The sequence below is a fragment of the Macaca mulatta genome, chromosome 14 (assembly GCF_049350105.2).
Source record: "Macaca mulatta isolate MMU2019108-1 chromosome 14, T2T-MMU8v2.0, whole genome shotgun sequence".
In the NCBI taxonomy this organism is placed as follows: Eukaryota; Metazoa; Chordata; class Mammalia; order Primates; family Cercopithecidae; genus Macaca; species Macaca mulatta.
This window is the reverse complement of record NC_133419.1, coordinates 197,837-222,752: the sequence shown is the minus strand read 5'-3', so window position 1 is coordinate 222,752 and position 24,916 is coordinate 197,837. Positions and strand designations below refer to the sequence as shown.

Below are 24,916 nucleotides of genomic sequence, written 5' to 3'. Positions count from 1 at the left end.
ATCCCTGAGAAAGAGAATGCGCCCCTGAGGGCAGGTCTATAAACTGCCCCCTCGGAAGCGAGCGAGCCGCGCCATCTTTTACGGTTGAAGCTGAAGGGATGAAATAAGCCCCGGCCTCCTGTAGCACTCCCAGGCTTATTAGGACGAGGAAATTCCTGCCTAATACATTTTGTCAGACAGGTTGTCTGCTCTCAAACCCTGTCTCCTGATAAGATGTTATCAATGACAATGCCTGCCGGAAACTTCATTAGCAATTTTAATTTTGCCCTATCCTGTGGTCCTATTATCTTGCCCTGCCTCCACTTGCTTTGTGATATTTTATTACCTTGTGAAGTACGTGATCTCTGTGACCCACACCCTATTCGTGCACTCCCTCCCCTTTTGAAAATCCCTAATAAAAACTTGCTGGTTTTATGGCTCGGGAACATCAGGGATCCTGCCGACAGGTGGTGTCTGCCCTGGACACCCAGCTTTAAATTCCTCTCTCTTATGCTCTTTCCCTTTATTTCTCAAACCAGCCGAGACACTTAGGAAATAGAAAAGAACCCACATAACCACTGGGAGCGGGTTCTCCTGATACAAATAACCTTTATTTATCTGTGAATTAAAACTCTAATTTAAGCATTAGCTGGGCATGCTGGTGTGTTACTTGGGAGTTCTAGCTACTTGGGAGGCTGGGGCAGGAGGATCGCTTGAGCCCAGGAGGTGGAGGCTGCAGTGATCTGTGATGGTGCCACTGCACTTCAGCCTGGGTGACAAAGTGAGACCCTGTTTCAAACAAAGAAACAAAACCCACAAAACAAAACAAAACAAACCTCTATTCCTTCCTCCATTTTTTGGCCACGAAGAGACCCCATGGAGACTTGCTTTTTCCTTAAAATTCTGAGTCACAAAATTCTGGAGCCTGACTGTGAGAAACAAACTCACTTGTCCAAACCCCAAGAATAGACTTAGAAACCTGGAAAACAGCAAAAGTGAGACTTTTTTTTTTTTTTTTTTTTTTTGAGACAGAGTCTCGCTCTGTCGCCCAGGCTGGAGCGCAGTGGCCGGATCTCGGCTCACTGCAAGCTCTGCCTCCCGGGTCTACGTCATTCTCCTGCCTCAGCCTCCCGAGTAGCCGGGACTACAGGTGCCCGCCACCTCGCCCGGCTAGTTTTTTGTATTTTTAGTAGAGACGGGGTTTCACCGTGTTAGCCAGGATGGTCTCGATCTCCTGACCTCGTGATCCGCCCGTCTCGGCCTCCCAAAGTGCTAGGATGACAGGCGTGAGCCACCGCGCCTGGCCAAAAGTGAGACTTTTAATGATGGTCTTTTGAGATCAGGCATCTGATGGGCCCACACAGTACAGAACAAGCCATTTATCCCCAGTGTGCAGGCCCCTCCCCCAGCTCCTCATAGGCCGAGCACTGTGAGGTCACTGCCTTCCTATTGGTTGTTGGGCAGGGGCTTTAGGTGTTTGCTTTAGGGTTGTCCTGCTGCATTTTGTTGCGGCCCACAATGCATTGCAATCCCAGTCAGCTCAGGGGCTCCTTGTGTATTTATTTGACTTATGACCTAAGCAGCTGGGCAGGCGGATACGGACGGATGAACCGAGCTATTTTGCAAGCTAGTAAACTTTCATCTCAGACTAAACTTCCTTGATTTGCCTGAGGGCAACTAAGTGGAGGGAGAAGGGGAGGGACAGGGAGACTGACAAGAAGGCATCAGCTATCCAAGCAGGGGCCTAGTATATCCTGTTTCTTCTGTGGTTTGCTGACCTAAGCTGATGTAAGGCACTTTGTCTTGGAAATGGACCACTGTATACATTATTTCCTTCACTTACTTAGAAAGGAAGAAGATAGGCCGGGCGCGGTGGCTCAAGCTTGTAATCCCAGCACTTTGGGAGGCCGAGACGGGCGGATCACGAGGTCAGGAGATCGAGACCATCCTGGCTAACACAGTGAAACCCCATCTCTACTAAAAATACAAAAACTTAGCCGGGCGAGGTGGCAGGCGCCTGTAGTCCCAGCTACTCGGGAGGCTGAGGCAGGAGAATGGCGTGAACCCGGGAGGCGGAGCTTGCAGTGAGCTGAGATCCGGCCACTGCACTCCAGTCTGGGTGACAGAGCGAGACTCCGTCTCAAAAAAAAAAAAAAAAAAAAAGAAGATAGGCCAGGCATGCTGGCTCACGCCTGTAATCCCAGCACTTTGGGAGGCCGAGGTGGGTGGATCACGAGGTCAGGAGATCGAGACCATCCTGGCTAACACAGTAAAACCTCGTCTCTACTAAAAATACAGAAAATTAGCCAGGCGTGGTGGTGGGCGCCTGTAGTCCCAGTTACTTGGGAGGCTGAGGCAGGAGAATGGTGTGAACCCAGAAGGCAGAGGTTGCAGTGAGCCGAGATCACGCCACTGCACTACAGCCCGGGTGACAGAGCGAGACTCCGTCTCAAAAAAAAAAATGTACTGATTTAATTTTAATTTCTTGTTTTTAGAGGCAGGATCTCTGTCATCCACGCTGGAGTGCAGTGGCACCATCACAGCTCATGGCAGCCTCAACCACTGGCCTCAAGCGATCCTCCTGCCTTGGCCTCCCAGTGCTGGGATTACAGGAGTGAGCCACCATGCCTGGCCAGCAATCTACTTAAACAAATATATCCAAAATACTACCTCACCATATCATCAACAAAATATACTACTGATGAAATAGTGACATTTTACAAAGAAATTTTTTTCTCACCAAATCTTCAAAATCCAACATGAGCTTTGTCCTCACAGCAGTTTGAGAACGGAACTGGCCACGTTCCAAGGGTGGCCACAGGGAGCTCCCCAGAGTGCAGCAGCCAGGCCAGAGGCTGCACAGAGGTGCAGGATCAGAGGAGGTGCAGGCAACCCCAGAGTCCGGTCTGAGGTGGCACAGGGAGCAGGTCTCTGGTGGCCGTGACAAGATGACAGGATCCAGGGTAGGGTGGGGAGGGGACGGGACCCTGGGCACCTCAGAGAGCAGAGCAGCGGAAACAGGAGCCCCCACCTAGGGACGGGTGGAGAGGGGGGCTCCTCTCCAGGAACCCCAATCAAGACAGGCCTCACGTGACTCCCACTTCCTCCTGGACGGCGCAGGGGCCTCTTCTGAGGTCAGTTTGGTTTCTGATTTTTTCCAGGGAAACTTTTCAGCACATTGTCCTTGGCCAGATGCCACAGGAGCCGCTGACCCAGTGACCTCACTTTGCTCTGCTCAGACTGCACTCCTATCCACGGGGCGCTGAGGCAGGAGGAGGAAAGTGCTGTAAACTCAGTAAGCTCTTGGCCAGTGGGGCCCTAGAGCCCTGCCCAGGCCCCATGGGGTGTGGCCCTGAGTCCAGGAACCCCCGCCCCTCATGTCCCCTCAACCTCTGTGGTGTTTTATAAAGCAAAGGGGCCCCGGAAGGAGGCAGGAGGAAGGAGGGGGTCACGCGTGTCAGCCCTGAGCACTGAAACTGCCCCCACAGGTCCTGGAATCCTCCCTGTATCCAAGACTGCCTCTGCTTCCGTCAGTGCTCCCCGCGGTCCCCGGTCCTGGGCCTGGAGGGCTGCTTGGGGCAGGCAGCAATGGCCACTGGGTCTCTGATCTGCAGCAGGAGACACAGGGAGGCTTGGGCCTCTGAACCCACATAGAGCAGAACTGCAGCCCCAAGAAAGGGAAGATTTCAGCAGAGGAGGCCTGTGGCAAGAGAGGTGAGGGCTTGAGGGGCCCCCTGTGGGGCCTGGACTGTGGAGGCCCATCGGGGGCCTGGCAGGGACCCCGAACCAATAGTGAGGTCCTGCAACTGCTGGCGTAAGGTGAGGAGACTCCCAGGTCTAGTAAAGTTCACAGGGGCCTCTGACTCCCCTCCAAGAGGAAGCTGGAGTCACATGACGCTGTCCTGCCGGGGTCCTGGAGAGAAGGCTCCTTATCCCACAGTGCGTCCGCCCGCCCTGAATGTATAACTTCACGTTCAGAAATTTGTTACCCCCTCCTCAGACCTCACACAATTCACAAATTTCCAAGCAGGAAACAAACTTCTAAGAAAGCAGAACCCCTGAGTCCAGCAGGTCCAGGAGCCTGAGAAGACCTAAGACCTGCCAGAGACGGTGCCCGGCATCCAGACGTCACTCCACAAACGGTCGTGTAAGAGAGCAGGAACCACACTTCCCAAGCCTTCGTCACCACCAAAAACATCAGCTTCCCGGAAACCTGAGCCATGATCAAGGAGGAGCACGGTGTGAAGTCAGCCGTGACCCACATCCGCAGCGAGACCTCCGTGCCTGACCATGTCATCTGGTCCCTGTTCAACACCCTCTTCATGAACCCCTGCTGCCTGGGCTTCATAGCATTCGCCTACTCCGTGAAGGTGCGTATGGCCCCAGGGAACGCTCAGAGGGTCCCGGTGAGCCTGGAACTCCACCTGCCCAGAAGCTGCCTGGGGTGGGGACTCATGTGTCCCTGTGTGAGTTTGTGTGCACCTCTGTCCCGTGTGTGCCCACGTCAGTAGCTTTGTCTGTGTGATCTGTGTGTGTGTGGCTTGGGGAATCCGCCCAGTGCAGGTCTAGGAGGAGGCTCCAGGAGGCTGGCTGGCTCAGAGTTTGTCCCCAGCGATCCACTAGCCCAGAGCAATTCTCCCTACAGCCCAATACCAGAAATTACACCCTCACCTTCCAGACTGGCACCCAGGCTCTCCCAGAAAGTGAGAAGGGAACTCACAGGCGACTTCACCCCGTGGTGGGGAGAACAGCCTGTGCTGGGGCCCAGGCAGAAGGAGGATGAGCCCCGAGGCCCCTGGGGAGTCTGAGCCTGAGTGAGGAAGGGGAGAGGGTGGTCCCTGATCTCAGAGTGGGGAGGAGCCGGGGGTAGTGGGAGCCACAGCACATGGCTCTCAGCTGAGGAATCCTGGTCCCCCACTGTCTCCTCCCACAGTCTAGGGACAGGAAGACGGTGGGCGACCTGACTGGAGCCCAGGCCTGTGCCTCCACCGCCAAGTGCCTGAACATCTGGGCCCTGACTGTGGGTATCCTTGTGACAATTGCACTCACCATCCTTTCACCAGTAGTTCTGTGATAATATTCCAAGCAATTTCTCAGATGACAAAGAATCTCCAAGGCCAGTAGTAGCGCCCAGGTACTCGCCATCCACTGCTGGTCCTGCCCCCGGAGCCGCGTCCTGTATCAGCCCATTATCCTCACACACTTTTCCACAGTGGCATTCAGTGAAGTGCAGGTGTTTCTGGTGCTGTGGAAGGCAGGATACAGTGTCAGGAAAAAAGGCTCAAATCTGCCTGACAGTGTCCAGTGTTTAAGCTTCTATATAAGCCAAGAGGAAAGATGGCTTAGCAGTGAACGGAGAGCAGTGAACAGAAAGCAGCTGTTTGTTCCCTTCCTCCTGCAACCACCCGGCATCAGAGATAAGAGGGTTCCTAGAGGCAGCAAAGTTCTGCTGCGTTTGAATCCCAAATTTCTTGCTCACGCCTAAGCCATTATATGAAGCCACAAAGAGGAAAGAAGGAGACGCTCCTCTAGGAGGCTGACCAGGAGAAGGCTTTCTTTCTTTCTTTTTTTTTTTTTTGAGACGGAGTCTCGCTCTGTTGCCCAGTCTGGAGTGCAGTGGCAGGATCTCGGCTCACTGCAAGCTCCGCCTCCCGGGTTCACGCCATTGTCCTGCCTCAGCCTCCCGAGTAGCTGGGACTACAGGCGCCGCCACCTCGCCCGGCTAGTTTTTTGTATTTTTTAGTAGAGACGGGGTTTCACCGTGTTAGCCAGGATGGTCTCGATCTCCTGACCTCGTGATCCGCCCGCCTCAGCCTCCCGTAGTGCTGGGATTCCAGGCGTGAGCCGTTGCGCCCGGCCAGGAGAAAGCTTTTAAAGAAATCAAAGAAAGCTTACCTCAGGCCCCAGCTTCAGGGCTGCCTGATCTAACTAACCAAGCTTTTCTTCTTGCTTGTCCACGAGTGAAAGGGAGGCCACAGAACTTCTAACTCAAGCCATAAGGTCACGGCATCGCCCGGCGGCGTGCTTACCCAGGTAATTAGATTCTGTGGCACTTGGATGACCTCCTTGTTTTAAACAGTAGCTGCCACTGCCCTACGGGTGCAGGATGCCGATCCACTGACTTTAGCGACTGTGGATACCCTAAACCCGGCTGCCTTGCTCCTCCTCGCGTCAGTGCCGGGAACGTGGGCGGAGGAGTACCCGGGGTCGAGGCAAGAGACTGAAGGCACAGACTGTTTCCGTATAATAAAGAAAAGAGAATAAGAATAGTCATAATACAAATTACATATAAAGATGATTATGGACAATTATCAATCATTGTTATAAACATTATTAACCATTAGCTTTTAATATTACTCTTTGTTGCATTACTAACATAACCAAGGAATAACCGACGGGCCTAGGGTCAGGTGCTGAAGGGACATCCTGAGAAGTGACGTAGAAGGCAAGAGGTGAGCCCTCTATCACGCCCGCATAAGGGCCGCGTGAGGGCTCCTTGGTCAAGCGGTAACGCCAGTGTCTGGGAAGACACCCGTTACTTAGCAGACCGCGAAAGGGAGTCTCCTTTCCTTGGAGGAGTCGGGGAACACTGCTCCACCGGCTTCTTGTGGAAGGCTGGATATTATCCAGGCCTGTGTGTAGTCATCCGGAGGCCTAAACCCCTCCCTGTGGTGCTGTGCTTCAACGGTCACACTCCTCGTCCACTTTCACGTTCCTCCCGTACTCCTGGTTCCTCCTCCAGGAAAACACCTTTTCAGTCCGTGCTGGGTATAAGAATGTACTCTTGGCCGGGCGCGGTGGCTCACGCCTGTAATCCCAGCACTTTGGGAGGCCTGGGCGGGCGGATCACGAGGTCAGGAGATCGAGACTGAAGGGGTGGCTTACCCCTCCACACCTGTGGGCATTTCTCGTTAGGTGGAACGAGAGACCTGAGAAAAGAAATGAGACACAGAGACAAAGTACAGAGAAAGAAAAAGTGGGCCCAGGGGACCGGCGCTCAGCACACCGAGGACCCATGCCGGCACCGGTCTCTGAGTTCCCTTAGTATTTATTGTTAATTATCTTTACCATCTTAAAGATAAGGGAGTGGCAGGATAATAGGATCATTGTAGGGAGAAAGTCAGCAGTAAGACAAATGAATAAAGTTCTCTGTGACATGAATAGGTTTAAAGGAAAATGCTGTGCCTTGATATGCATATGCAAACATCTCCATAAACCTTTTAGGATCATTGCTCCAGCAAGTCCCACCTTTTGACGTAAGGCGGTTTTCTCCTATCTCAGTAAACAGAGCACACAATGGGGTTTTACACTGAGATGTTCCATGGCCCAGGAACGGGCAGGAGACAGATGCTTTTCTCTATCTCAACTGCCAACAACCGCCAAGAGGCCTTCTTTCCTCTTATACTAGTCCTCCTCAGCACAGACCCTTCACGGGTGTCAGGCTGGGGGACGATCGGGTCTTTCCCTTCCCACGAGGCCATATTTCAGACTATCACATGGGGAGAAACCGTGGACAATACCTAGCTTTCCTAGGCAGAGGTCCCTGCGACCTTCCGCAGTGTACGTGTCCCTGGGAACTTGAGATTAAGAGAATGGTGATGACTTTTAACCAGCAAGCTGCCTTCAGGCATTTGTTTAACAAAGCACATCCTGCACAGCCCAAAAGCCATTAAACCTTGAGTCACCACAGCCCATGTCTCTTGCAAGGACAAGGTAGGGGGTAGGGTCACAGATTAACAGCATCTCAAATACAGAACAAAATGGAGTGTCTTATGTCTGCTTCTTTCTATATAGACACAGTAACAGTCTGATCTTTCTTTTCCCCACAGAGACCATCCTGGCTAACACGGTGAAACCCTGTCTCTACTAAAAATGCAAAAAATTAGCCGGGAGTGGCGGCCGGTGCCTGTAGTCCCAGCTACTTGGGAGGTTGAGGCAGGAGAATGGTGGGAACCCGGGAGGCGGAGCTTGCAGTGAGCCGAGATCGTGCCATCGCACTCCAGCCTGGATGACAGAGCGAGACTCCGTCTCAAAAAAAAAAAAAAAAAAAGAATGTACTCTTGCTTTGCTTTTACTGATCCCCAAAGCTATGCTAGAAGGAAAAGGACCCATAGAAGGACGCCCTCACTGCATGCATACTACGTTGATAAGAAACACAGCAGTTAAGACTTTTATTCCCGGCCGGGCGCGGTGGCTCACGCCTGTAATCCCAGCACTTTGGGAGGCCGAGGGGGGCGGATCGCGAGGTCAGGAGATCGAGACCATCCTGGCTAACACGGTGAAGCCCTGTCTCTACTAAAAATACAAAAAACTAGCCGGGCGCAGTAGCGGGCTCCTGTAGTCCCAGCTACTCGGGAGGCTGAGGCAGGAGAATGGCGTGAACCCGGGGGGCGGAGCTTGCAGTGAGTGGAGATCGCACCACTGCACTCCAGCCTGGGCGACAGAGCGAGATTCCATCTCAAAAAAAAAAAAAAGACTTTATTGTGCCATACATACTATAAATGCACAGAAAACCCTCCGAGGACTAGTGTGTACAGCCAGACAACCTATTCAGTCTGACTCAGAGAATGGCGAGTCTCATGGGTGCTATGATCCTAAGCTTTTACCTGGGACCTGGTTTGAGACTCGCACCGGGTCAAGGGGAAGAAGTCTCTTAAACCAGACCAACGTCTGTCCCCACAAGGGAGTCACATCTCTACATTTCGGTGTTTGCGGGATAGCGTCCATAGGCTCACCCTTCCCCGCAATCCACGGTTCCACGGAGTGCTACAGTATCTGTCTGCACGGTTGGCTGCAGACATAGCTGGCAGCCCAGGTGTCTCCGGTATCTCCTCACCGGAGGACAAACAAGAGGAACCAGTGGCCTTGGGAGGCAAAAAAGCTATTGCTTCGAGAGAACTTTACCTTAACCCTTACCTCCCCCAAACCAGCGCTCCCAAGCTCAGGTGTCCGGCTCCTAAAAACTCCTCTCATTAGGAGGCTGTGCATTGCCTGCTGAGGAAAAGCCTTCACAAACCCAGTAGGGGAATTAGTCTGTCCACGACAATATTCCAACAAGACGGTAAAGAAAACTTTGTGGCAAGGGAAAAATAAGCCGAGTAAAGATATAACCAGGTTGCCAGACCGCAACCCATTTTCTCGTTTTCCTTCTGTTTTTTTTTTTTTTTTTTTTTTTTTTTTTAGACGGAGTCTCGCTCTGTTGCCCAGGCTGGAGTGTAGTGGTGCAACCTTGGCTCACTGCAACCTCCGCCTCCCAGGTTGACACCATTCTCCTGCCTCAGCCTCCCAAGTAGCTGGGACTACAGGCGCCGCCACACCTGGCTAATTTTTTGCATTTTTAGTAGAGACGGGGTTTCACCGTGTTAGCCAGGATGGTCTCGAGCTCCTGACCTCGTGATCCGCCCGTCTCGGCCTCCCAAAGTGCTGGGATTACAGGCGTGAGCCACCGTGCCTGGCCTCGTTTTCCTTCTTTAAACCGCTCCTGGTATCAGCTAGAGGCACCAAACACCTAGCAAACGCCCTCTGGCTTCTGTCGGATCTGTAGGCCACAGGCCTATCGGTAGCTGCCCACCAACTGGGCAGGGGCCTGTGTACAAGGAACAATCAAACCATCTTTCTTCTTATTCCCACTGCAGCAAGGAGAAACTTTAAGGTATCCTGTCTACGATGAAACTAAAGAAAGGAACAAAAGAGATGTAAACATAAGACATAAAAATAGAAGACTGGAAAGATACAGATCGGGCCCCTGAAAGGATAATTCAATATTATGGGCCCAAGGTAGGCCATGGAGGTACCGTCCTCCTACTGACATGCTTAACCGCATCATAAACTTGCGGGCAGTAGTTGAACTCATCACTAATGAGACAGCAAATACATGTCTGTGGACATGTATGTTGTTGTGGACAAATACATTGCGGTGCCAGCAAACCACAAAAATGAGAAACGCCGTTTACCAAAGTAGGCTGCCTCCTGGAGAAAGGAGTGTGTGGAAAGTTAAACCTGACAAATTGCTGCCTAGATATTGATGATAATAGAAAGGCCGTTATGGAAATAGCTGCAAGAATTAAATCAACGGCCCATGTTCTAGTTCACACTTAGAAAAAGCAGCCTCCAGATTCTCTCTTGAGATGCTAGTTTTCATTTTACGGAAGGTTCAAGACTTTAACAGGCGTTGCTCTGGCCATACCAGGAAGTTGCCTAACATGTTTCTTACCTCTCCTTGTCAGCAGCATTCAAGCAACTGCAGAGGCGATAGTAGCGAACTACCCCTCAGCTAACGCTTTGCATAAAATCAACCTTTGCCCAAAGAAGAAAACCTGTCTCTTCATTCAGAATTAAGTAACACTGAGGCCTTCCAGTAAACTTCCTTTATAAAAGGCCTCAAAGGAGGGCGGATCACGAGGTCAGGAGATCGAGACCACCCTGTCTAACACGGTGAAACCCCGTCTCTACTAAAAATACAAAAAACTAGCCGGGCGTGGTGGCGGCGCCTGTGGTCCCAGCTACTCGGGAGGCTGAGGCAGGAGAATGGCGGGAACCCGGGAGGCGGAGCTTGCAGTGAGCGGAGATCGCGCCACTGCCCTCCAGCCTGGGGACGGAGTGAGACTCTGTCTCAAATAATAATAATAATAATAATAAAAGGCCTCAAAGAGGGGAAGGGAATGAGGCAGGAAATTAAATAAAAATAAAATGAAAAAGAAAGAGAAATAGGTTTTCCTGTATTAGGCTGACCTGTCCCAGAGGCAGCCACAGGCACAGGCCAGACCCCGGCAGAGTCTTGATAATATTATCTGCTGTGCTCTGGAGACTCTCCCAGCACTCCCTCAACACAGGGAGAAGAAAAAAACAGATTTTCCTTAGTTTTATGGAATGAGTTTATAGATTCCTGTTCTCTGTAACTAGTGACTTTAAGTATTCTGTTTTATCTAAGAAGTACAACAACGGTCACGTGAAGCCTGAGCAGGCCTGAACTCCAGCTGCCTGGGCACCACAGTGAGGGTTACAGGATAAGCCCGTGCCCAGACGAGCCTAGATACGGACATCTGGGTTGCCTGGCAGCGGTCACGTGCGATCCTGTCTTTGTCCTGCTGCTGTATCCCGGCTTTCACACCGCTGTAAGCTAGCCCTGCCCTTCTGTGAAGTGAGTATAAAAGTCAGATGCTGTCTTTGTTCTGGGCTCAGTCTTTGTACGTGAGTCTGCTGGGCCTGAGTGTACTTAATAGAAGATTCTCCTGTTTTAACGTGAGGTCTCTCTCTCCTCCTCCTGAATCCCACAACAGTGCTGCTGCCACTTCACCTGGGGAGGGTCCTGTTGAGGGTCCAGAGTGTGGTTCTGAGACTAAGCAGAGTGGTCAGTCCCTGCCGTGCCCCTTCCGGCCTCTGTGCAGCTCTTACGGACGGGCGCGTGCTCGTGTGCAGCTCCTGGGGCACCGTGGGTTGGCGGGATGCGGACCCTGAGACCTGCAGCACCTGGCGAGGACGGGAACCCCTCTCCTCCCCTTCGGGCACGCCCCTCACCGAGGCTTCCTGCCCTCCTCTGCCGCTCCCACCCCCTCTTCCCCCGCGAAGGGTCCCGATTTCTGTGTCCCCTGGGCCCCTCCCTGGGCAGGGGTTCAGCCTGAATCCAGGATGCTGTCTCTGAGGCTGGGAAACCCACCAGCAGGCCAGGGAGGGCCAGGGCACCCCCCGCGCCAAGGTCGCAGCTGGGAGTGTGCCAGCCACACAGGACGATCCGTCCGCGGAGGCCTCCCTGCCCCGACTGGGACTGACCTCCTTCGGAAGAGGGGCCTGATGGCTCGGAGACGAAAAGATCCCAGGTGGAGAGTAGTCCCCTCCTAACGCAAGTGAGAGCAGCCCCCACAACATCTGCCAGCAGAGTCCCCAGATGTCTGGAAAGACGCTGTCCCCACAGGGAAAGAGGAGGAGGCCAACAGGGCTGCTCCCAGCTCCCACCGGCCCAGGAGCCCACGACAGAGCAGGCCACAGGTGACACCATCACCACTCAGGACCTGGTCCCTCCAGACGCCAGCACGTCTTCCGCCCCGGCCCATCCTCTCAGTGAGGCCGGAGGCCCCAGGATCCTCACATCCCTCAGTCCTTCCCGAGCAGCTTGTGGCCGTGCACTCGGATCTCGGGCCCTGAGAAAAGGGCATCCCAGACATCTCAGGCCACGCTGGACACAGGGGACAGGCCAGGACCCTGACTCAGAAAACATCATCCTGGCCACTGGCCCGCGAGGGACACGGGGAGCCAAGGGATCAGTGGGGCCCTGGCCCAGGGACCCGTCCCCCCAGGCATTTCCCATTCCCAAAATGTGTAGTTGGGAGAAATGGGGGTGGGCACAGCCCCTCGTGCCGTCAGTGGCCTGGCGGGCAGCAGCTATTGCATGGGAGAGAGGCAGGTGGAGTCTCTGAAACTGCTTCCCCTCCCGCCCCAGCTGGGAGAGTCAACCGAAAGCAACGTCTCATCTGGGAAGGGACAGAAGTAAGTGGCACCCTCGGAGCCTGGTGGGTGCAGGGCCCTGGTGCCCGGTCGTCCTCCCTTTCTTAGCAGTCTGGCCCCGCAGGACCCAGGGTCCCCGGCGGGTGGAGGGGATTGGTGCAGACCAACCCAGTGTAGCCCAGTGGCAGCTGACCGCCGGGTGGAGATCAAGTCGGCCTGGAGGCTGGGAGGTGTGGACACTGATCTGGCAAATGCAATCTTTTCTATTCTGTTGCCAAAGATGGACAGGGAACACCACGAGAGCCTGCGGCAGAACCGTGTGCCACCAGCAGGGCCCTGTCAGACCCACTGAGTAAGAGCAGGTGGTGGACCAGCACCAATGCCTCCTCCCAGCATGGAATCAGAGCACGCGGATGGAACAGGCAGGCTGCCCTGACCGGGTCCCGCACCACTTTTTCTCAAGGCCTGTCCCTCCGTTCATGTCCAGGGCTGCAGTGAGAATCCCGGGGGACCAGAAGATGGAGGAGGCAGAATTCAGAGCCTGGGGCTCCATGCGTCAGCCGTGGGTGAGGGAGCAAGTAGGATCTCGACGGCACTGAACTCCACTCGGTGAGGGGAGCTTTAGACCATGGTGTCCCCATGGCAGAGCCAGACACAGAAGCCAGGCCATCCTGTGTTGCAGGGAGACAAGGCCCGAGATAGAAGGCGAGTGGAAGCCTGGACATGGCTCCTTAGAACTCTGTCCGACAGAAAGAAGAGCACTTAGCCAGCTGGGCCTGAGGACTGACTCCTGCAAGTCGGCATTTAGTATGAGATGTTAATATTTTACTACGTGGTGGCCGGGCGCGGTGGCTCACGCCTGAAATCCCAGCACTTTGGGAGGTCGAGGCAGGCAGATCACAAGGTCAGGAGTTCGAGACCAGCGTGGCCAATATGGTGAAACTCCATCTCTACCAAAAATACAAAAATAAGCCGTGGTGGCGGGCGCCTGTAGTCCCAGTTACTCGGGAGGCTGAGGCAGGAGAATCACTTGAACACAGGAGGCGGAGGTTGCAGTGAGCCGAGATGGCACCACCTCACTCCAGCTTGGGCAACAGGCGTGAAACTCCATCTCAAAAATAAAAAAAAATTATACTATGTGGGTCGGGCGCGGTAGTTCACGCCTGTAATCCCAGCACTTTGGGAGGCCGAGGCGGGCGGATCATGAGGTCAGGAGCTCGAGACCATCCTGGCTAACACAATGAAAACCCTTCTCCACTAAAAACACAAAAAATTAGCCGGGCGTGGTGGCAGGCGCCTGTAGTCCCAGCTACTTGGGAGGCTGAGGCAGGAGAATGGCGTGAACCAGGGAGGCGGAGCTTGCAGTGAGCTGAGATCCGGCCACTGTACTCCAGCCTAGGTGACAGAGCAAGACTCCAACCCAATTAAAAAAAAAAAATTATACTATGTGAATACAATCACTGCTGCATGGCCTGGAAAACATCCCGTAGCAAAGGTGTTCAACATCAAGACACACTGTGAGTTGTTGGTTATCACAGCCATTGTTAAAGTTAAATCTTATAAATTATCAATAAAATTTATCCTATAGAGCCAAAGTCATCATTACTCAAACACATCACTCTGCAATTACACGGCTGCACGCTACTGTCATGTGAGCTCCGGAGGTCACTGATGTGGACCTGACCACCCGCTGCGGTGAAAGGCTACAGCAGGGTGAGCAGCCGCCCATCTCTGCAAGTTCCACCTGCAGTGATGTCCTCTGGGGAGTCTGCAGCCTGGTGGGCAAATAAGCCCAGGAAAATGGGCCCATGTGGCACATCAGGAATTAAACAGGTCGCGCTGCACACAGGCCTGCAGGCCACGCTCCTGCCCCTGTGACCCCTCCCCTGCCAGCCCTGCCCACACTGCCCCCTCTGACCAGCCAAGTGCACAGCATCAGCTCAGTTTGCCGCAGTAGCCTCTGCCAAGGAGGGTCCAGGAAGAAACCCAGCGGCCACACAAGGTGTTTCCACAGGGAGGACGTAACCTCAGGAGCTGCTCAGACGCACAAACCGGTTCATGAGAAAAACAGGTGGCAACTGCAGGAAGCAGCTGGCACCCGTGTGAGGACCCAGGGAAGAGGCAGAGATGATCAGAACCTGGAGATCTGGAGGGCGCCCCAGGGACCAGACACCCAGAGCTCTGGGCAGCGTGGGTGCCGCTGGGCCGCGTGGAGCGGGTCTGGGAGCCTTCACCCAGGTAGGCCTCCAGGGTAAAGGGCCATGGCTCCTAACTCCACCATCCAGGCCTCTGCCACTGGCATCCCACAGCCCCCTCTTCCGTCAGTGCTCCCCAGAGTCCCCGTTCCTGGGCCTGGAGGGCTCCTTTGGGACAGACAGCACTGGCCGCCAGGCCTCTGACCTGCACCAGGAGACACGGGGACCTTTAGCCCCCACACCCGCACGGAGCAGGACTGCAACCCCAGGAAAGGACAAGGCATTTCAGCTGATGAGGCCTGTGACAAGTGAGGCGAGGGCTTTGGGGGAACTGCTGTGGGACCTGGCGTGTGGAGGCACCAGCACAAGCCTGGCAGGAGCCCTGAACCAGGACAGTGAGGTCCTGCAGCTGCTGGCCTGCGGTGTGGAGACTCCCAACGTAGGGGAAGTCTCCAGGACCCCCACACCCCTAACAAGATGAGAAATGTGCTCACTTGGGCTCTAGAGAGGAAGCCCCTCAGCCCTCAGCCCCTCCTTCCTCCCCGTCCTAAAGTAATTTGATCCTCAGGAATTTGTTCCGCCCTCATCTGGCCCCTGCCAAGTCCCAATTTGACAAATGCCAGGAAAAGGAAATGGTTGAGAAATCGAAACTACTAGGGAAAGGGAGGGCCCACTGAGAACGATCCCACTAACCCGACCACCGCTGGCCTTCACAGGACACCATGAACCACACGGTCCAAACCTTCTTCTCTCCTGTCAACAGCGGCCAGCCTCCCAACTATGAGATGCTCAAGGAAGAGCACGATGTGGCTATGATGGGGGCGCCCCACAACCCTGCTCCCCCGACGTCCACCGTGATCCATATCCGCAGCGAGACCTCCGTGCCTGACCATGTTGTCTGGTCCCTGTTCAACACCCTCTTCATGAACCCCTGCTGCCTGGGCTTCATAGCATTTGCCTACTCCGTGAAGGTGCGTATGGCCCCAGGGAACGCTCAGAGGGTCCCGGTGAGCCTGGAACTCCACCTGCCCAGAAGCTGCCTGGGGTGGGGACTCATGTGTCCCTGTGTGAGTTTGTGTGCACCTCTGTCCCGTGTGTGCCCACGTCAGTAGCTTTATCTGTGTGATCTGTGTGTGTGTGGCTTGGGGAATCCGCCCAGTGCAGGTCTAGGAGGAGGCTCCAGGAGGCTGGCTGGCTCAGAGTTTGTCCCCAGCGATCCACTAGCCCAGAGCAATTCTCCCTACAGCCCAATACCAGAAATTACACCCTCACCTTCCAGACTGGCACCCAGGCTCTCCCAGAAAGTGAGAAGGGAACTCACAGGCGACTTCACCCCGTGGTGGGGAGAACAGCCTGTGCTGGGGCCCAGGCAGAAGGAGGATGAGCCCCGAGGCCCCTGGGGAGTCTGAGCCTGAGTGAGGAAGGGGAGAGGGTGGTCCCTGATCTCAGAGTGGGGAGGAGCCGGGGGTAGTGGGAGCCACAGCACATGGCTCTCAGCGGAGGGATCCTGCTCCCCTCACCATCTCTTCTCCTCCAGTCTAGGGACAGGAAGATGGTTGGCGACCTGACTGGGGCCCAGGCCTATGCCTCCACCGCCAAGTGCCTGAACATCTGGGCCCTGATTTTGGGCATCCTCATGACCATTCTGCTCATTGTCGTCCCAGTATTGATCTTCCAAGCCCATCAATAGGTCAGGAGACATCATTCAGGCCAGGAGCTCTGCCCATAACCTGTGTCCCACGTGCTCCACCTTCCATTCCTCGCCCTGCCCCCAGAGCCGAGTCCTGTATCAGCCCTTTATCCTCACACACTTTTCTACAACTGCATTCAATAAAGTGTACATGTTTCTGGTGCCGCTGCGACTTCACCTGGGGAGGGGTCCTGCTCTGGGTCCTGAGCGTGGATCTCAGACCTAGCAGTGTGGTCAGCCCCTGCACTGCGCCTTCTGGCCTCTGCAGCTCTTGGGGACCGGGCAAGTGCTCAGGCCTTCTGGTTTCTGGCCTCCTGCTGTGGGCAGCAGCTGGATCCAGGACCCTGGGAGGAGTTCCTGCGTCCTGGAAGTCTCAGCTCCGACTCAAGGTGGGCTCTTTTCGGGAACGTCAGTGCTGAGTCGGGGATACCTTGGGCCCAAGGATGCTCTCTTGGCCTGTAAGCAATCCAGGCTGTCGGCTGAGGACAGAGGGAAGGGCTTGAGCCCCCAGCAGGGCTAGGAAAGAAAGGGCAAGGTGGCACCGGCTCCCCAGCTGCTCCTAGGCCCTGCTCTGTGGTGCTGGGGACCTGGCTTTACTTCCTCGGGGTGGAGGGAGCACCGAGCTGTCTGGAGCAGCCAGTCCTGCACATGTGGGCGGCTCAGGCCCTGTGGGAGCGAGGGGGCTTTGTGCCCAGGGCAGCAGCTGAAGGAGCCCCGGGCCTCGTAGCCCGTCCTGGGTGACCCAGGTGCTGCTTCGTGGCAACTGCCGCCTCCAGTCCGGCGGGCATCGTCCCTGATCCCCCGCGGTGGGGGCAGCACAGGAGCAGAGGAGCTGCCCTCATGGAAGTTCCCTCCACCCGGGTCTGACCCCTGGACAGACTCCCCCGCCCCGACCTGGTTACAGCTCCCTTCCCCGGTTCGGTCTCCGGTGTGGGCGTCTGGGGTGCCCCGTGGGCAGCCGCGGTGGGAGCTGGGGTGGCCACGCGCGCCCGCCCCGCCGTCCGCCCCCGACTCCAGGTGTGGATCTACTCCCCCTCCCCACCCGCACCCGCCCCAGACCCGGAGCCGCGCTCTCGGCCCAGGGGTCCAGGCGCCCTCTCCCCTCGGGGGTCTCCCGGACGTGAGTTCCAAAGGCGGCGAACTCCGAGGTGGGCCCGGGCGGGAGGCGCGCGGCCCCGCCGGGCGGGGAGGGAGAAGCGGCGGAGGCGGGAGCTCAGCGGCGCCCCTGGCGGCGGCCGGCGCAGGTGCAGGTCCCGGAGGAGGCTCCGCCCGCAGCCCGGACCCCGGGGGGTGTGATCTGTGTGATCTGTGTGTGTCCCTCTCCTCCCCCTCGGGCACGTCCCCGGCCGAGCCTTCCGGCCCCGCTCTGGGGCTCCCACCTCCCCTTCACCCGCGGGGGGTCCGATTTCCGCGTCTCCGGGGCCCCTCCCTGGGCAGGGGCTCCAGCCTGAATCCAGGAGTGACCTGTGGGAGGACTTGGTGGTCCGGGAATCACCCTGGGAGCCCGGTCCTGTGACCCCATAATGGGTTCTCTTTGCGCTCCGGGACAGAGCCCGTTGGTCGCATCGAGGCAGGGGACTTGCAATAAGGAAGGTGCAATTCGCGCAGAGCCGGCTGCAGGGGAGACCCGAGTTTTGTTATTACTCAAATCCGTCTCCCCCAAAACGTGGGGATCCGCGTTTTGAAGGATGATTTGGTGGGGAGGCGGCCAGTGAGTCAGGAGTGCTGACCGGGCCGGTTGGAGATGAAGCCTTGGGGGGTCGAAGCTGTCTTCCCAACCCTAACCCAGTTCCTGGGTAGGGGCCACAGGACCAGGGGAGCCAGATTGTGGGTCTGGGTGGTGGCGGCTGATCCAGTGAGTGCACAGGTCTGTAAAGTATCTCAGACTCTGATCCTAGGTTCTACAGTCGTGCTGTGATCCTCGGGAGCAACTTGGGGGCTGGCGGGGTCAGAATCTTCCATCCTCCAGCTGCGTGACTCCTAAACCATCATTTCTAATCCTGCGGCTAATGTGTTAGTCCTGCAAAGGCAAACTAGTCCCCAGGCAAGAAGGGGGCTTGGTCAGCCTTCATGGATAAACGCTTCTCCCCAGATTAGTTTAGGCGAAGCCCAGGGATGAGCAAGGACAGCTTGGAGGTTAGGAGCCAGACGGAGTCGGTTAGGTCAGACCTCCTTCACTGTCGTCATACTCTCAGTGATGACTTTGGCAAAGGTGGTTTCATTTCCATGCCTGCCCCTCAGAATCCTGCCTCCCTCTTGTGCCCTGCAGTGTCTTCCTCCCTAAACCACAAAACACCTTCCACAGGAAATTGAAGCTGCACCCCACTCTGCAGTCACGTGTGGCCTTTGATAGGAGGTCACAAAGCCTTGCAGGGAGTTTGGGCAGCCCTGGATATCTCAGAGCAGGCTCCATCCACATCCACCCCTGGCTTGCCGGTCTAAGTGGCCTGGGATGTGGTTGGGGCTGGCAGTGGCCTGTTGGGGATTGGGTGGAGGGTGGCGGGGTTGGTGTGCGAAATGGGGAGGCCCAGCAGTGACTCCAAGCAAGGGCGATGGCGAGTTCTTTTTTTTTTTTTTTTTTGGCTGCAATGGGTAGGGAGGGGCTGATGGTTTTGGAGCTCAGCTTTTGAGATGGAAGTCTGCTAATGCTCCCGTCTGAATAAAGGCCAAATAAAGCCCTTTCCTTCCACAACTTGGTGTCTGAGGGTTTTGTCTGTGACTCGTCCTGCTACAATTTCTAACATTACCAGTAATTTTAAAGCTAGCTTATTAAAGATTTTACTTACGTCACATGAATGTGAAATGCATTTAGGCTTTTTATTTAATTTATGAGTACTCTATAAGTTTAAGCTAAATTTGGTAACTTGTGGCCAAAAACATGTAACGAAACATGTGTATGCACACATAAACACACATACACACTCAAGCAAAAGTATGGCTTTTACTTCAGAACTCCAGCCATGAGATAGTCATACAAATTCATTGGTTTACACAAACAATAAAAAGAAATGGTTGGATGCAAACAGTGATTTTATCTCTGTAGAAAAGTAACAGCAGACTTAAAGCACGCAGAAAAGAAAGCAGAAAGAGAACTTAAGAACTTTATGTAATTTGCAATTGTAATTCATGATCCTTGTGCCTGAGGGCTCCCTCCTGCTACTCAGTTGACAATTCTATGTCCCTGTGAAGGGGCCCCCAGACCTGACAACCCCAGACTTGGTTTTGTCAACCCTCCAGGTCTCTCCTGCATGGTTGCGACCCAACGCCTAGCACCCACCCAACCAAAGCCATGGGAAATGCTGGGACCCAGGAGGTAGGGGTGGCTCAAGTGTGTCCTGTGCTCCAAAGCTCCCCCGACAGGCCCTGGAATCCTCACTGTGTCTCAACACAGCCCCCTCTTCAGTCAGTGCTCCCCAGAGTCCCCGTTCCTGGGCCTGGAGGGCTGCTTTGGGGCAGGAAACTTTGGCCACCAGGCCTCTGACCTGGGAGGTTTAGCCCCCAAACCCGCACAGAGCAGGACTGCAGCCCCAGGAAAAGAGCAAGGATTTCAGGAGACGAGGCCTGTGACAAATGAGGTGAGGGTTTTGGGGGGATTGTCCTGGCGCCTGGAGTGTGAAGGCCCCAGTGGGGGCCTGGCAGGGGCCCTGAACTGGGACAGTGAGGTCCTGCACCTGCTGACCTGGGGTGGAGAGAATCCAAGCCTGGGTAAAATCCTCAGGGTCCCCTAAACGCAAGACTTAGGAAGTCACTAATCCTGACGAGTTTCTGATGAGGAAGCTCCTCCCTTTTAACCTTCAGCCTTTTCTCCCACCCTGCCATAAAGTAATTTGATCCTCAAGAATTTATTCCACACCTCATTGGTCCCCGGCTAATTCACCAATTTATAAACAACAGGAAATAGAAACTTAAGAGAAATACACACTTCTGAGAAACTGAAACAACAGGGGAAAGCAGGGCTCACTGCATCCGGACACCACTGCTCTGCTTCCCTCCACGCTGAAAACCACACTTCTCGAACCTTCACTCAACACTTCTTTCCCCAAAGCCAGAAAATGCACAAGGAGGAGCACGAAGTGTCTGTGCTGGGGGCACCCCATAGCACCATCCTCCCAAGGTCCACCATGATCAACATCCAAAGCGAGACCTCCGTGCCCGACCATATCGTCTGGTCCCTGTTCAACACCATCTTCTTGAACTGGTGCTGCCTGGGCTTCATAGCATTCGCCTACTCCGTGAAGGTGCGTGTGGCCCCGGGGGATGCTCAGAGGGTGTCAGTGAGCCTGGGGCTCCACCTGCCCAGATGCTGCCTGGGGTGGGGACTTACGTGTCCCTGAGTGTGAGTTTGTGTGCACCTCTGTCCCGTGTGTGCCCATGTCAGTAGCTTTGTGTGATCTGTGTGTGTGTGGCTTGGGGAATCTGCCCAGTGCAGGTCTAGGAGGAGGCTCCAGGACCTCCTCCTAGAGCAGGCTGTGGCTCAGAGTTTGTCCCTAGCGATCCACTAGCCCACAGCAATTCTCCCTACCTGGATGCCGTTCAGACTGGCACCAAGGCTCTCCCAGAAAGTGAGAAGGGAACTCACAGGTGACTTCACCCCATGGTGGGGAGAACAGCCTGTGCTGGGGTCAAGCCAGAGGGAGGATGAGCCCTGAGGCACCTGGAGAGTCAGCCTGGGTGAGGAAGGGGAGGAGGTGGTCCCTGATCTCAGGGCAGGAAAGAGCCAGGGGGAAGCTGGAGCCATAGCACATGGCTCTCAGAGCCCTCAGCTGTGTCCTGTCCCCCAGTCTAGGGACAGGAAGATGGTTGGCGACGTGACCGGGGCCCAGGCCTATGCCTCCACTGCCAAGTGCCTGAACATCTCGGCCCTGATTGTGGGCATCCTCATGACCATCGGATTCATCCTGTTACTGGTGTATGGCTCTGTGGCAATCTACCATGTTATGTTACAGATCGTACAGGAAAAACAGCGTTACTAGTAGCTGCCCATAGCCCGCGACCCTTGTACTCCACTTTGCAATGCTGGCCCTCACGCTGGGGCTGTTGTCCCTGTCCCCTTGGTCCTGCCCCTAGATACAGCATTTTATCCCCACACACCTGTCCACAATGACATTCAATAAAGTGCACATGCTTGTGATGATGCTGTGACTTCACCTGGCATGGGGGCCCTGCTGCAGGGTCCCAGCCTAGTCCTGAAACAGCCCAGTGTTAGCCCCTGCACAGTCGCATCCCTCCTCTGTGAAGCTCTCACGTTAAGCAGGGATGTGCTCAGAATTTGCTGGTTTCGGCCTCCTGCCATGGGCAGCAGCTGGACCAGGACTGTGGGGTGGGTGTTTCTCTGACACCAAGGTAAGGACACACTGTGTCCAGAATACCTTTGGGCCAGGACAACCCTGCCTGCCTCTGAGCTGGCTGGAGCAGCTCCTCTTGCAGATGTGTGCGGCTTAGGCCCTGCGGGAGGGGCAGGGGCTTGGTGTGCGGCTTAGGCCCTGCGGGAGGGGCAGCGTAGCAGCTGAAGGAGCCTCAGGGCTGCAGCCCCTCCTGGGTGATCCAGGTGTGCTGGGTCCTGGCACCTGCCTCCTCCAGTCCAGCCGGGGTCTTCCCTGCTCCCCTGGGGTGGGGGCAGCCAGTGGCCCGAGGGTGGCGCGAAGCCCCCCCCGACTGTGGGCTGACTGCGGAAGCCAGTCAGACCCAGTGACTTCTCCACCAAGTCGGACGGAAACTCTGAAGTCTGAACCCAAAACTGGCTGGGCCTCCTGGGTAGAGGAGTTCCTGGGGCCAAAGCAGGGCCTCACTGTGGCGGCGGGGGTCCTCCCACAGGTGCCTTGCCCCTTGGGGGATTCTGGCTCTCAGCCTGCCAGCAGTGGGACCGCGATGACAAGGCCCGCCTGCCTTTTGCCTCAGCCGGCGGTAATGCAGGGCTCTCCCGGGACCTAGCTGGGGACCGACCGCCCTAACTGTCCCCCACTTCCCCCGCCGCTCACCTGCGGCGCCCTAACTGGGGGTCCTCGGGAGGGGGGCCATGGACGCGCATCAGGGCGCGCCCTCTCGCCGAGGGTTCCACTTTTGCCAGCGTGACCAGGGAGCGAGGCCGGCTCGGAGGTCCTGGGCATTGAGGGGAGGGCCCGGCGCCGCCGGGTCAGGGAAAGGCACTCGCTCGCTCCGAGGCAGGGAGGCCGGCGGGAGCAGCAGCCGGGCCCGGGGGGCGGCGCAGCCAGGTGCCCAGGCCCAGGTGCGGGGTGCGCCGGTGCGGGGACTTCCCCCAGGCGGGCAGCGCTCGCGAGGGCCCGGGAGGGCAGCTTCGACCAGGAGCCCCGCGGGAGCTGGGGAAGAGGGTCCTGCCGGGGGAGACCCCTCTGGTGCACCCGCAAGGGCCCCGGGATCCCGCGGTCTTGAGATGTGACGGGAAGTCTGAGGCATCACGAAGGCGGAGACGCAGCGCGCGTCGTGGGTCCCGGGTGCCGAACGCCAGCTCGCCACGGCCCAGCAGCGCGGCCAGATCCCGGTCCCCACGGGCGTCGGGTGTGCGCCGACCGCGGGGAGGTGAGAGGCCCGAGCCGAGAAGTTTCCCAAACAGCACTCGCGGGAGAGCGGACTCGGGTCCCCGTGGACGGCATCGCCCGCCAGGCCCCGGCGGCCTTGGGCCTCCCCTCCTCTGCAGGGGAGACTCGGGCCGCCGGCTCTGGAGAAGGGCAAGACCAGGCACGGCGCAGGTGCTCTCGGTCGGGAGAAGGCGGCCACACGGGGCGCGTCCACAGCGGGAGAAACCCTCCTGGGAGGGACGGGGCGGACGCCGAGCCCAGGCGGCAGGCGCCGGAGGACACACCTGCCCCACACGGGATGCCGTGGGACCGGCCAGGCTGACCCCGGCGTGGACAGGTTTGCCTCCCAGAGGGCGGAGATTGAGAGGGGAAGCGACCGGCGGACTCTGGGTGCGGCGGGGCGGTGTGTGCGGCGGGCATCCATTTGCAATCGCTGGAGGGGCCTTCAGTAAAGAAGGGGTTTGGGAGGCAGAGGCTGCAGTGAGCCGAGATCGCGCCACCGCACCCTACCCTAGCCTGGGCCGCAGAGCACTCTGCGGGGGAAAAAAAAAAAAAAAAAAAAAAAAAAAAAAAAAAAGGTTTAATAGACCCTTTCTGTCCCCTTGAGCTGAGTCGCCCCTCCGGGGTGGGACCACAGGAGCTGTCAGGTCCAGGGGGAGCCATGGGTGTCAGGCATGCAAAAAAAGGAGGGGGGGAATCTCAAAAGGCCAATCTTAAGCTCTAAATTACGACGATGAAGAGTCGAACTCTGTGAAATAGTTGAAGAGATTTATTCTGAGCTAAATATGGCTAGTGATGCTGCCCTCAGGAAATCCTGAAAACATAGGCCCAAGGTGGTCGGGGCCCAGCTTGGTTTTATACATTTTAGGGAGACATGAGGCATCAATCAAATACATTTAAGAAATACATTGAAGCCGGGCGCGGTGGCTCACGCCTGTAATCCCAGCACTTTGGGAGGCCGAGGCGGGCGGATCACAAGGTCAGGAGATCGAGACCACGGTGAAACCCCGTCTCTACTAAAAATACAAAAAATTAGCCGGGCGCGGTTGTGGGCGCCTGTAGTCCCAGCTACTCGGGAGGCTGAGGCAGGAGAATGGCGTGAACCCGGGAGGCGGAGCTTGCAGTGAGCCGAGATCGCGCCACTGCACTCCAGCCTGGGCGACAGAGCAAGACTCCGTCTCAAAAAAAAAAAAAAAAAAAAAGAAATACATTGAAAAAAAATAAATACATTGGTTTGGTCCAGAAAGGCAGGACAACACAAAGCTGGGGGGGGGGGTGTGGGGGGGCGGCGGCAGCGCTCCAGCCTGCAGGTGAATTTAATCCTCTCGTTGATGATTGAGTCACTGAGTTTGTCTAAAGACCTGGGATTGGTAGAAAGGGGGTGTACAGGTTAAAATAAAGATTGTGGAGACCGAAGTTCTTTTGAAGTCTTATAGTGGCTGTCCTTAGGAGACAATAGATGACAAATGTTCCCTATTCAGATCTTTAAAAGGTGCTCAACTGTTAATCTCCTCAGGACTGGGAGGGTCTGGAAGAAAAAGATTTAGCTAATATTCTTTTTTTTTTTTTTTGAGACAGAGTCTCGCTCTGTCGCCCAGGCTGGAGTGCAGTGGCCGGATCTCAGCTCACTGCAAGCTCCGCCTCCAGGGTTCACGCCATTCTCCTGCCTCAGCCTCCCGAGTAGCTGGGACTGCAGGCGCCCGCCACCTCACCCGGCTAGTTTTCTGTATTTTTTAGTAGAGACGGGGTTTCACCGTGTTAGGCAGCATGGTCTCGATCTCCTGACCTCGTGATCCACCCGTCTCGGCCTCCCAAAGTGCTGGGATGACAGGCTTGAGCCACCGCGCCCGGCCAATAGAGATTCTTTACAGATGCAAATTTCCCCCCACAAAGAACGGCTTTACAGGGCCATTTCAAAATATGGCAAAGAAACATGTTTCGGGGTAAAATGTTTTTTATTTTCTTCCTCGTATCGTAACGTTATGCCAGGGTCAGGTTGGAAAGTAAGTCATGATATACATGGTAGAATAAAACCCATCTGATGAGAATTTATGGTTTGTAGGGCATGGCTTCCC

General features: G+C 55.8%; 3 protein-coding genes and 1 long non-coding RNA gene across 4 annotated transcripts; 3 read left to right on the top strand and 1 right to left on the bottom strand.

Annotated features, from left to right (window-relative positions):
• Window positions 1-574: 574 nt before the first annotated feature.
• Window positions 575-5,166, bottom strand: LOC144334016 (uncharacterized). The gene is made up of 4 exons (XR_013403350.1): window positions 5,029-5,166; window positions 4,078-4,192; window positions 2,720-3,587; window positions 575-748 (listed from the first exon to the last, which is right to left on the bottom strand). It is a non-coding gene; the product is annotated as an uncharacterized LOC144334016 (long non-coding RNA).
• Window positions 3,530-5,765, top strand: LOC720763 (interferon-induced transmembrane protein 3-like). Its single transcript, XM_001116556.4, has 2 exons — window positions 3,530-4,349; window positions 4,913-5,765. Exons 1-2 carry the CDS (start codon window positions 4,200-4,202, stop codon window positions 5,051-5,053), a joined length of 291 nt encoding a protein of 96 aa, XP_001116556.3. The 5' UTR covers window positions 3,530-4,199; the 3' UTR covers window positions 5,054-5,765.
• Window positions 5,766-15,302: 9,537 nt separating this feature from the next.
• On the top strand, window positions 15,303-16,466 carry LOC697829 (interferon-induced transmembrane protein 3). The gene is made up of 2 exons (XM_015113207.3): window positions 15,303-15,586; window positions 16,153-16,466. The coding sequence occupies exons 1-2, from the start codon at window positions 15,338-15,340 to the stop codon at window positions 16,303-16,305; spliced, it is 402 nt and encodes a 133-aa protein (XP_014968693.2). The 5' UTR covers window positions 15,303-15,337; the 3' UTR covers window positions 16,306-16,466.
• A 3,773-nt stretch (window positions 16,467-20,239) lies between these two features.
• Window positions 20,240-21,436, top strand: IFITM1 (interferon induced transmembrane protein 1). Its single transcript, XM_001085444.5, has 2 exons — window positions 20,240-20,543; window positions 21,087-21,436. Exons 1-2 carry the CDS (start codon window positions 20,358-20,360, stop codon window positions 21,276-21,278), a joined length of 378 nt encoding a protein of 125 aa, XP_001085444.1. The 5' UTR covers window positions 20,240-20,357; the 3' UTR covers window positions 21,279-21,436.
• The last annotated feature ends 3,480 nt before the right edge of the window (window positions 21,437-24,916 follow it).

Coding starts and splice junctions, on each gene's coding strand:
- LOC720763 (XM_001116556.4), top strand. CDS start 4,200: ATGATCAAGGAGGAGCACGGTGTGAAGTCAGCCGTGACCCACATCCGC. Junction 4,350..4,912: donor CATTCGCCTACTCCGTGAAG/GTGCGTATGGCC, acceptor CTCCTCCCACAG/TCTAGGGACAGGAAGACGGT.
- LOC697829 (XM_015113207.3), top strand. CDS start 15,338: ATGAACCACACGGTCCAAACCTTCTTCTCTCCTGTCAACAGCGGCCAG. Junction 15,587..16,152: donor CATTTGCCTACTCCGTGAAG/GTGCGTATGGCC, acceptor CTTCTCCTCCAG/TCTAGGGACAGGAAGATGGT.
- IFITM1 (XM_001085444.5), top strand. CDS start 20,358: ATGCACAAGGAGGAGCACGAAGTGTCTGTGCTGGGGGCACCCCATAGC. Junction 20,544..21,086: donor CATTCGCCTACTCCGTGAAG/GTGCGTGTGGCC, acceptor CCTGTCCCCCAG/TCTAGGGACAGGAAGATGGT.